Below are 12,551 nucleotides of genomic sequence, written 5' to 3'. Positions count from 1 at the left end.
GGGTTTTTTCGTTTCATTCTATTATAAAATATGAGAGCAGTTCATTTCACCTGGAATAATCAAAAGTCTTAGAAATCGACATTTCCTCAAAAGGAAATTATACTTTTATAGTAGAAAAAAAGCTGTTTTTATAACTAATAGTTTTAGTAGGAGGTAAATTAAAGAATCTTTCATTTCTAAATTATTATGTTTCAGTTATGTTCAGGTTATTGAAATTGACTGGACTAATATAGAGGTGTAGGTTTATCATTTTAACCATTTGTTTTTAGGCATATCAAGAGATGTATATAGTGCGACCTTGTATTTTCTCCAATATACCTCCTTGCAATAAAACCAGTCTGATTCATATTTATTAATTTATCTAAAACTTATTCTACCTGCTATTGAACCAGATGCTATTTTACATATTATATTCAGTAATGAAATTGGCCGCCAATTCTTTAAAAACTGCCTGGGTTAGTATCCTTTGGGTTGACATGTAATTATACCGTCTTTGAGTTATAGATAATTTTCCAATTATAAATCTGCAATTGATAGACCATACTACAAAATACCTTAATTTCCCCAGAAACATTCATCTGCAGGGGTCCCCACATTAGTCGCCTCCTACGATACAAGCAGGTGTATTATTTTCCCGTCCCTCACCTGCAGGGGTGCAGGTACCCGTAAAAAGGAATAGACATTGACAATGAATGAAAGTGTGGTCGTGTGGCCACTTTATATTGCCTTTATTGAACTGTGACATAAAGATAGACATTCCCAAACTTTTATTGTTTCAATAACTTTCATTTTCATGTACAAATAATGATGCTGCAATGAATGGGTATTTGAAGAGCCGAGTAAACAGTCCGAATGTAATAAATTATTTACACATTTCAGATGAACATTTTCATGTCACTCGACTTCCAATATTAATTAACTACACAGACTGAAAATAACATCAAGATAATTGTCAAGAAATTAACGAAATTTGTCGACTAAACATACCTGTGTTCGTTCAGTCCTACCCTATCAACCTATCAGCCCTATACTGTTAGTACCCCACTCTAGTGTAAGTGTTGTACCAGTGGAAATACATATTCGTTCTTTTATCATAGTATATTTTGTAGAAACTTATCTGCATTCACGTTAAATATCCTTATTCTAGGACAGAATTCATATCATGTCGATAATTTATGTTGTGTATTTTCCCTCGTAAACATGTCCGTTAAGGTTATTTACTTTGACTGCGGGTCAATTCCGATTCGTACGTATACGTCTCTGATTCTAGCCTATTTGTATTGCTGTAAATTGTATAATATATTGCAAAATTATTGTAATATTTCAGAGATTATATTGTGTAAATATTGTTATTTTGTGTTGCATTGTATGAACGTTGTGATGTTATTGTATAGTGCAGCGAATGTCACCGAGTCAGTTGGAGCTGAGTCCGAGACTGGGTCAGGCGAGACAACTCGTGTAGAAGGAATAGTGTCTTTTTTAAACAGTTAATAATGGTCCTGAATTGGATATTGTCACGGAAAATAACGTCAGCTTTGTTTTATTATGTATTTCAGATAAATATCTTTGTATACAGATTTAGTCACGTAATGTGAACAGACTGTCAAATAACTTAAGAAATTATGTTAAGTATTGTTATTAGTTAAATAAAGGAAAATGTTATATAACTTGTGTCGGATCTTGAATAAGATTGTCACAGGAAATTTATATACGAAAGTAGGATTTTTTATAAATAATTGTCTGATAACCTGTATCGGCCGTGATTTCGGTGAACAGGAAAACTTTCATTACGTAGGGTTTTCATAAGTAATATAAGCGTTAAGCTATATTCATTTGTCGGTTAACGATAAATTGTTGTTTCTATTCTATAATGTTCAGCTAGTGCGTATTTATGTAATAGCCAGACTCAGTGTAATGTAGATTACATCACAGGCCAGCTCATTATATTTTGGTGATAACTTTTGACTTGCTGTATATTTTATTCACGCTACCAAGTATTTGACTTATATTGATCAGCGGTCAGAAGTACCATTCTATTGTACATAATTTCACTTTGATTTGTATTGTTTCTTTATCATACATAACAGGGATGTGCATCCCTGTACATAATGAATAAATCCAATGCATCCTAACTACGTTGTTAAGTTACTTTAACAATTATAAAATTCTTCACATTTCCAGACAGTAACTAAAAAAAGATTGCGCAATTGAAACAAGAGGCCCATGGGCCTAAACGGTCACCTGAGTCTACAGTATTTATTTTTGTTGTTGAAATATGTACCAATTTGAGTAAAATATAGTATAATGTTAACTTGACTTTGTCAGGACCATGAGCTGATCATTCCTAGACCAATTTTAAGTGAGATCGGCCTATTAGAACTTAGTAGCAAAATAGCGGCCATGGCAGCCAAATTGTATTTCTGATTGACCCGAAAAATAACAACACTTTGTCAGGACCATGAGTCAATCATTCCTACAAAGTTTCAGTTCAATCGGCCTAGCAGAACTTGACTTTAAGTTTGAAATAGTTTTTCAAAATGGCGGCCGTGGCGGCCATATTGGATTTCTGATCGACCCGAAAAATAACAACACTTTGTCAGGACCATGAGTCGATCATTCCTACAAACTTTCAGTTCAATCGGCCCAGCAGAACTTGACTTTAAGTTTGAAATAGGTTTTCAAAATGGCGGCCGTGGCGGCCATATTGGATTTCTGATCGACCCGAAAAATAACAACACTTTGTCAGGACCATGAGGCGATCATTCCTACCAACTTTCAGTTCAATCGGCCCAGCAGAACTTGACTTTAAGTTTGAAATGTAAAATGTTAACGGACGACGGACGACGGACGACGACGGACGAAAACGGATAGCAATAGGTCACTTGAGCTAAAGCTCAGGTGACCTAAAAATCTGGTATGAATGTAGGTACGGGTTGACGATTACGGATTGCCGGTGCACGTGGTACCACGGACTTATAGATAACAATTCAAATCTCCGTGGTGGTACGGAACGACTGGTAGGCTATACTACGTGCTGCTGAAAAGAGCTGCCTAAAACCGGGACCTGGACTGACAGCAGCCCTCCAAACCTCCGGAATATCATATTTGTATCCAAAACAGCGAACACGTAAACTTCTTTCACTTGTTCGAATGGGTAACTCTCGAGATAATCCGAAAGAAAATCCAAGGCGCATTCGCGTTGCAAAATTCAATCATGCGTAGATCACATTCATGATTGTTTGCTCAACTTGAAATTAACGAACATCCGGAATGAATATTCTATCCAATATAATTTTGAATAAGTAGAATTCAGAAAATGGGATATAGTATAGTTTTAAAAGTGTTTTAACACAATGAACAAACAAATAAATGTAAATTAAAGGATTCTTTTCAAAATTCCTATATTTTAATTCGCTTTACTGACAGAAAGCTAACAACGTTATAGCTTGCGATGCAACCAGAAACCAGAGACGTATAATACGTCTCTGCAGAAACCAAGGTTTCAAAAGGAAATATTGAGTATATATAGGCCTAACAAAGACGACTTTTTTCGTATTGGTGCAGAGAGTGTTACATAATTAAGTAGGCGTAAAACACATGAGTATCGAGGATGCAAAATTGGCGCTAGAATGTCCGGCTGCAATTTAATCAATGGATAACAATTGTAACATAACACGAGTTCCTGCCACACAGGTGCCTGGATTGTATAGGGTTATACAACCTCATGTATCATAACACAGTGAAATACCGACATTGTATTGTATAATATCGATTTAAGCAGAGACGTATTATATGTCGATCTCTGATTTAAGTTATAAATATGGATTTTCCATAGATAGTACTCTACGTTTCTTGTCGAATAACTACGTATACACGTCAGGGCTATTGTGACGTCACAGTTGGCAGTGCCCGTTGTTTTATACTTTTCACACTAAACCCTTCACTCTGATTGATCGTTTTTGTCTGAAAATATTATAAAGTGTAATTTGTTACAGTGGAAAAATCAACTTAATTTTTACTGCAAAATGTTAAGAAATGTTGGAATTTCAACTAACACAATATATGCAACAATTAAATGTGTATTCGACAGATTTAAGGGTACTCAGAGACGTATATAACACATATGGCTTTATACGTCTCTGGGGTACTCAACTCAAGTTTTACCAGATTCTATATATTAATTAATTATAAACCCATAAAATACATATGCTAAGAATGTGACAAATCAAGTTGTTCCATTTCTGAATATGATTTAATGATTGATTGTCTTTTGTTATCAAGGTTTAGTGGTTGTTTCATTTCTTTTTATGGTTTCGTGGTTGTTCTGCTTTTTTGCATTCATGCCTGGTACTTTTTGTAGTGCAGTCACCGTTTCCTAACAGGAGGAATGCTTTGTAGTGTACAGTTCTGTATTTTCAGTCATTCACATCAATGGACAGTATATGCAGAGACGTATATTATACTGGCTTTATATGTCTCTGGTATATGTAATATATCGCATTTATATATGTTACTTTTGGAATTCTGGGTATCTCTCTCTATATATCTAAATAGATTTCGTTCAAAATATTTTACACACATGTTAATACATGCAATTTATTCTTTCAACCATAATAATATTTGGAAATAAAGTAGTTTACATTCTATTGTATTCTTTGTTATGCTTGGCAATTTTTCCGTGCGAAAATCAATGTCCAGTTAATTATAAATACTAAATTTACCAATATCTGTCATTGTATTGCTTGATTGCATTTTAACGTCACTTTGCAATATTATTAGTAGGCCTATATATATTTCGCAACATTATTTCGCAATACGATTGCGCCTTATAGTGTCGGAAGTCCTCGGGAATTATTCATTCCTTTACACAGTAACCAACTTGTTTACAAATGGCTGTGGATATTGGGTAAGTTCAGTATGTATACAACACCGATGCACGAAGTGAATAACATAACGTACAGTTACAGATGTAACGTAGCAGCACCCTTCCAGTTACTTCCATGATTTCTAGAAATTAACTGAAGTGGGGATTGATTACTAAACGATACTCATCCTCTTCTTCCTCATCTTCTCCTTTCCCACTCTTCCATCATGTGATAATGGAAGGCCGAATTCATGTCATTGTATTTTTCTCTGGGCATAAGTTCTGAAATGATCTCACTTATTTGACAGTCTTGTTGTTGTCAGAGTTGTTTTGATAAAAAGAATGTAGATAGGCCTAGTAGACAGACACTCTACCAGTGGAGTTACCTGGTCGCCAATGATCAACCCAGTCCAGTTCTGCTTCATTTTTCTAAAAGAGGAGATAGCCACAGTCTACTACAGTAGTTATTTTGGACCAAATGGTAATTCTCATTCCAGATGGCTCCATGCTCTCCGGAGGAGTAGTTTTTTGTAGTGAAGATTGTAGCCTGTTTCTGGACTCTTTCCATCAAAGGCATCATCTCGATGCACTATAACTTTACAGGCTCTATTTAAATGGTCAAACAGTTTATAAGTTGTACTATCTCAGTGTGCCTCTACCATTATTGGATAAACTACATTATTTAGGTATGTTACAGTTGTAATACCAGTTTATATCACAAATTCATAGGTTCAGTTAATTAATTCAGCATATTTCATTATTTGCTGACTTGCAAGATTTCTTACATATTAGAAACATGACATGTAGTTGTAACAGGAATGAGAAATAGTGTGCTTCCACCAGGGATCGAACCCTCGATCTGTCTCCAGGTTCCTACTCGGACACTCTACCACTGAGCTGAAGGAAGATTCCCTCTAGCTTGAATGAAGAAGGCGACCATACTCCTATTTACAATTAAAACCTGCCACACTATGTATACTCCCCCTTTTAAAATGTGTTCGCCCTTGTACACCACAATCCCTGTCACCACATACAGGGGGGGCACGGACACCATTTGTAACAGGAAAGAGAATAGTGTGCTTCCACCGGGGATTGAATTCTCGATCTCCAGGTTCCTAGGTGGACGCTCTACCACTGAGCTATAAAGGGTAATTCCCTCTAGCTAGAATCTAGAAGGCGACCGCAATCCTATTTAAAATTAAAATCTGTCACATAGGTATGGATGTCATCATGACTGAGTGAAACTGTACCAGTTCAGAGTTGGATCACATTTAGATCTACGTACTAGAAGATCTGAGCCACTTTTTTCCTACAATCTGATTTCTTTCATATTTGGAATGGAAAGAAACATGCTTTTGGCATGTGTTCTTGGTATACATTCCTTATTTATTCACATTTGACAGACATGGTTTCCAATCCATTATAAACTTTGTTATGCCAAAGATAAAACTTATGAAACTTCTTGAAGCTGGAGTGCTAATGGGAAAGGACATAGAAGACACATTCTGTCATTCCATCAAAATCAACATCATTTACGGTCAATTCTTAGACAATTTAGATCACATATAAAATACATATAAACATTAAATCATGGAGTCTTAAATTTATTTCATATAATGTGCTGAAATCAGTTACTAGCTGGTATACCCAGGTATGTGTAAACTAAAACTACATGTACATATAATTTTTACAATTAAGTAAATAAAGTTCTTTTGAAGAGTTGTGGTATCTTGTACTATTCACAGTGCTCTAGATCTGTTAGCTTGTATAATACAACCGAAGGATTGTTTCATTGTGTACCGTTTATTTCTTTATTTGCAGCTCTATGTTCCCCAAATCAAAAATGGAGGAGGCCATATAAGCAATACAGTTCTTAAACTAAGCACACATCACTTATGAGTTGTAATGGCTGCCTCTAAACAGGTGGACACTACAGACCAGCAGGAGACACCCCTACCCCTGGGCTGGCGAAAGGCTAAAGCTGTCACACCCGACCGTAGGGCTCGATTCTACTTTGTCAACCACAATGACTGCTATACTACTTGGAGTGATCCCAGGATTTGTAAGTATCCTTATAAGTCCCCCACCGGGTACCGGAGGGGACTATAGTTTTGCGTCATGTCTGTCCGTCCTTCCTTCCGTCCTTCCGCTATCTTGTCCGGGCTCTATCTCCTACACTACTAGTCACAGGAACTTCATACTTGTTGTATGGGTTCAAATTGGTGAGGGGATGTGTCGTGTATTAAAAGTAGGTCACTCTGACCTATTTTTTGACCTTTGACCTACATCAAAGAAAAAGTTTGTCTGGGCTCTATCTCCCACACTACTAGTCACTGGAATTTCATACTTGGGGAATGGGTTCACCTTGGTGAGGCGATGTGTTGTGTATTAAAAGTAGGTCACTCCGACCTACATTTTGACCTTTGACCTGCATCAAAGAAAATGTTTGTCTGGGCTCTATCTCCTACACTACTAGTCACTGGAACTTAAACTTGGGAGGATGGGTTCATCTTGGTGAGGCGATGTGTCATATAACAAAGTAGGTCACTCTGTCTTTGACCTTTGACCTGCATCAAAGAAAAAGTTTGTCCGGGCGAATCGAGCTTATGGAATGGTGCGGCGTCCGGCGTCAACTTTTTATTTTAAACAACTTCTTCTTAGTAACCAAAAGACCTAGGGTGATGATATTTGGCCAGAAGTATGCTAGGATGAAGGGCTACCAATTTTGTTCAAATAAATGACCATTATAAATGTTCAAGGTCACAGGGGTCAAATATGTTAAAATCTTTAAACAACTTCTTTTGAATAACCGAGATGCATACAGTAGGGTGATGATATTTGGCCAGTAACAGGCTGGGGTGAAAGGCTACCAAGTTTGTTCAAATAAATGACCTTGACAAATATTCAAGGTCACAGGGGTCAAATATGTTTAAAACCTTATGAATATATATTTGGCCAGTAACATGCTGAAATGAAGGGCTAGAAAGTTTGTTCAAATAAATGACCTTGATTTATATTCAAGGTCACAGGGGTCAAATATGTTTATAACCTTTTAACAACTTCTTTTGAATAACCGAGAGGCCTAGCTAGGGTGATGATATTTGGCCAGTAACATGCTGGGATGTAGGGCTACCAAGTTTGTTCAAATAAATGAACTTCACCTATTTTCAAGGTCACAGGGGTCATATATGTTAACAACTTTAAACAGCTTCTTCTGAATAACCAAAATGCCTCGGGTGATGATATTTTGCCAGTAGCATGCTGGATGAAGTGCTACCAAATTTGTTCAAATGAATGACCTTTATCCATTTTCAAGGTCACGGGGGTCAATTGTCTTAAAAAATCTTTAAACAACTTCTTCTGAATAACTAAGAGGCCTAGGATAATGATATTTGGCCAGTAACATGCTAGTATGAAGGGCTACCAAGTTTGTTCAAATGAATGACCTTGACAAATATTCAAGGTCACAGGGGTCAAATATATTTAAAACCTTTAACAACTTCTTCTGAATAACCAAGAGGCTTAGCATAATGACATTTGACCAGTAATATGCTGGGATGAAGTACAAATGAATGACCTTCGCCAATATTCAAGGTCACAGTGGTCAATTTATGTTTAAATCTTTAAATGACTTGTTCTTTATAATCAAAATGTCCAGGGTAATGATATTTTGCCAGAAGCATGCTGGATTGGAAGACTATAAATTCTGTTCAACCTAAAGTCGACATTCAAGGTCACAGGCGTCATATGTTAAAACTTTTAATAAGTTCTTATGAATCAAACACTGATATTCTGCCTGTAGCTGTATTATAGTCCACTTTTAAGATTACAAGTGTGACATTAATACCAGGTGAGCGATTCAGGCCCATTGGGCCTCTTGTTAATTGAATAGTAATTAGGCTATTTGTTGTTACAGATGACTCAGAACCAGTCCAGCAAGGTTTGTTTCTATATCTTTACCATTTTGTCAATCATGTCAAACTGAACTGTAAACCTTTTCCAATTCTTTGATATTAGAAAGTTAAAGACCATAAGAACAAGTTTGTGAACCACTCTTACATGCGATCATGATTTATTGATTTATGGCGTTTTATGGATTTGGACACACTGTGGCCCTCTCAGTATCTATAATCATGAACAGATTGAGTTTGAAATTTATAAGATTGAAAGCTTTAAGAAGATTGACAGTCACTATTAATTGCAAGACCTTGAAAGCTCTTGACAATTTTGATAATCCTTTTATTAGAGTTGAGCATCATTTTGGGAATCATTGTCCTTTGTTGATTTGGGTGGACGGTGTCTGATAAATATCTGGAGTAATTATTTACTAATTAACATCAAACTTTGTAAAAAGTTTAATTACCATGAAAACTTTGATAGGCTTGGCTTGATATCACTTAATTTGTTCAACAATAATTTTTCCAGTTATGAACACTTAATTCTGCTAAAATGTTATTTCTTCTTAATATGTAAAGTATTACCAGTATTTTATAAACTGCAACTTACTTGTAACTTTATAAACAAGGTTTAAATATAATAAAATCTTCAGATAGTCTGATAAACATCATTATATTGTAGTTAATGGAGAGTAAACATTTGTCACAATTGGTACATGATAGGTGTATGACATACAGCTACAGGGCAATGATGTTCAAGATACATTTTGTATAATTTGTTTACAGAGCAGTCTGTACTGGAATACATAATAAGAGCGTATGACTTTCTCAATGCTAAACATGGTGACAGAGACCGTCAGCGCCAAGAATTTGAGAATAACTGCAGGCATTATACTCAAGTGGGGAATGAGGAAAGCATTCAAGCTTGTCTTAACGCCTTGCAGGAACAGATTTGTGTCAAGAATTTCCCCCCACCACATTCAGTACCGGACGAGATGGTTGCCAATACGTTTAAACAACTTCAAAGTGTGATACAGTAAGTCCTTTGATCATGACCAAGTTATCATGTTGATTTAGATTATAATTAATAAAATACATTATTTTTTGTTATTTTTTGTACTTATACGGACGGCAAATTGAAGTATTTTTGCTACTTTCTATTTTGACTCGATCAACTATAGATCATCCAATAGTGATTGTTGTTTCATACAATTTCAAATTCCTAGAAATATCTTTAAATGTATGATTTATTTTGAATATCAACCCTTGGGGAAAGATTCTTAAGTCACCAAACATATGGCTTAAATTATTGTGAATCACAACCACGACCTACAAACTAGTTTGTGATAAAGCGGTATATAAGAACCTCAAATTATTATTATTATAAACAAGAGTCTAATACCTAAGAATCTCACCCTTGGGTTAAGATTTCCTTTCTCGTACCCAACCTGTTAATCTTCACCACTAATGCTCAAAACACAGTAAAAATGGATGATGATAATGACTTATTCTTCATGACTACTTACAGAGTGTGTATACGAGAGGGACGGGTCACACAGGAAACCTGTCAGGACTTGTTGTTTGAATTCCTCCTGAGTTTGTTACGGTACGGACCGGGATCGTCTGCCTCTTACTTCATTGGTGCAAGATTGATCAGAACGGAAAACATGGAGGAGTACTTTGAGGTAGACAAATACCAGTCTTCTACCAAACCAAGGGATGGACCAGACCCGAAGGCCAATCCTTGTATCATATCTGTATTAGATTTTTCATGCCCAGCAATTTATGTATTGTTATGGGGTGGGGATCTCAACTGTTTCCAAGGTGTGATTCAGAAACTAGGTCCCTAGAGTTGTGGCCAGACCACAGGATCAATTCTAATATCATGACTGCATTCGTCTTTTTATATGCCCAGCATTTGTATATACAGATTTGGGGTGGGGATCTCAACTGTTTCAAAGTTATGACCCAGGGTTTAAGTCTGCGAGGGTGAGGCAGACCCTGGAGTCAATTCTAATATCATGACTATATTCGTCTCTTAATGCCCAACAATTGTATATATAGTTTTGGAGTGGGGATCTTAACCGTTTCAAAGTGATGACCCAGGGGTTAAGTCTCCAAGGATGGGGCATACCCTGGGGTCAGTTCTTAAATCATGACTGCATTTGTCTCTTTATGCCCAACAATTGTATATACAGTTTTGGGGTGGGGATCTCAACCGTTTCAAAGTTATATTTTATGGCCCAGGGACTATGTCTCCAAGGGTGGGGCCGTACCCCCGGGCAATCCTGGAAGCATATGTGCATTTTCTTCATACTCAACAATTGTATATATGGTTATAGGGTGGGGATCTCAACCATTTCCAAGCAATAAACTATTTTTGACCCCACCCTTTAGCCAAGGGATCAGGCCCACTTAAATTGTACGCTTTGAATCCATGCCTCCCATTAATGCTTCCAACCAAATATGATTGATATCCAGTGCATAGTTCTACAGAAGAAGTCATTTATAGCAATACAGCCAAATTGCCCCCTTTTGGCCCCACCCCTCAGCACCCTGGGGGGTCAGCCCGTCTATTGGTATAATTTTGAATCCCCACTACCTAGGGATGCATCCAGTCAAATATGGTTGATATCAATCTTTATAGTTCCAGAGAAGAAGTTGCTGAAAGCAATATAGCCAAATAACCCTTTTTGGCCCCGCCCCTCAGCCCCCTGGGGGGTCAGCCCCACCATTTGTACACTTTATAATCCCCGCCTTCTCATGAATGCTTCTGACTAAATATGATTGATATCCAGTGAATAGTTCTACAGCAGAAGTCATTATAGCAATTTTAGCCAAATTGTCCCCTTTTGGCCCCGCCCCTCTGCCCCCTGGGGGGTCAGCCCCACCATTTGTATAATTTTGATTCCCAACTACCTAGGGATGCTTCCAGTAAAATATGGTTAATATCCATCTTTTAGTTCCAGAGGAGAAGTCGCTTAAAGAAATATAGCCAAATTGACCCATTTTTTTATTTTTTTTTAGGCTTTGAACAGAGAAGGACTTACCAGAATGATTGACAGTTTGAAGGAGTGGCATTATGTACATGAGGATCCTAAGAAATTTGTGGCCGAATCACATTCTTACTACTGGGGAGACTGTATCATCAAACTCATCAAAATCATCCTTGGGTAAGCAATTAACACTATATTTGTTGTAGATATCTCAGTGGATTGACCTGCATAAGGTTTGGAAATCATTACAAACTAATTCTATTTCAGTCATAGGAAAATTAGTAACATTTTATTATGTAGGTATGTTGCGAAAGGCACTGATCATGAACCATGGTAGGCATATTCAAGGATGCAGTGTGTTTTGTTAATCATTGATACAGTACCTACGGATGACATACTTGAAAAATTGACCAACTTATCACTTTTAGCTGAGCCCAAAATGTCTGCAACACACTGACAGACAAACTTCTTAGATTTATGATTGTTGTAAAATAAACGAAAGTATAATTTTAAGCTGCCAATGCTAGTTAGCCAGAAAACGTGTCTTCAGTTTAAATTGTATTTATAATGTTAAGTTCCCTTATAAGCTTTGTTAGGTCACCTGAGCTTTAGCTCAAGTGACCTATTGCTATCCGTTTTCGTCCGTCGTCGTCCGTCGTCCGTTAACATTTTACATTTCAAACTTAAAGTCAAGTTCTGCTGGGCCGATTGAACTGAAAACTGGTAGGAATGATCGCCTCATGGTCCTGACAAAGTGTTGTTATTTTTCGGGTCGATCAGAAATCCAATATGGCC

General features: G+C 36.8%; 1 protein-coding gene across 1 annotated transcript in view; it reads left to right on the top strand.

Moving 5' to 3' along the window:
• Positions 1-4,867: 4,867 nt before the first annotated feature.
• The window catches only part of LOC110463303, a 52,776-nt gene continuing 45,092 nt past the window's right edge, over positions 4,868-12,551 (top strand). Inside the window, exons 1-6 of the mRNA XM_021517802.1 lie at positions 4,868-4,906; positions 6,686-6,926; positions 8,781-8,804; positions 9,547-9,796; positions 10,289-10,445; positions 11,788-11,933. Coding sequence (XP_021373477.1) covers positions 6,770-6,926; positions 8,781-8,804; positions 9,547-9,796; positions 10,289-10,445; positions 11,788-11,933 — 734 coding nt within the window. The 5' untranslated portion in view covers positions 4,868-4,906; positions 6,686-6,769. The remainder of the gene's footprint in view (positions 4,907-6,685; positions 6,927-8,780; positions 8,805-9,546; positions 9,797-10,288; positions 10,446-11,787; positions 11,934-12,551) is intronic.

This window comes from Mizuhopecten yessoensis, unplaced genomic scaffold (assembly GCF_002113885.1).
Source record: "Mizuhopecten yessoensis strain PY_sf001 unplaced genomic scaffold, ASM211388v2 scaffold10885, whole genome shotgun sequence".
Lineage (NCBI taxonomy): Eukaryota > Metazoa > Mollusca > Bivalvia > Pectinida > Pectinidae > Mizuhopecten > Mizuhopecten yessoensis.
The sequence above is the reverse complement of the archived record's forward strand: the minus strand, read 5'-3'. Positions and strand labels throughout refer to the sequence as shown.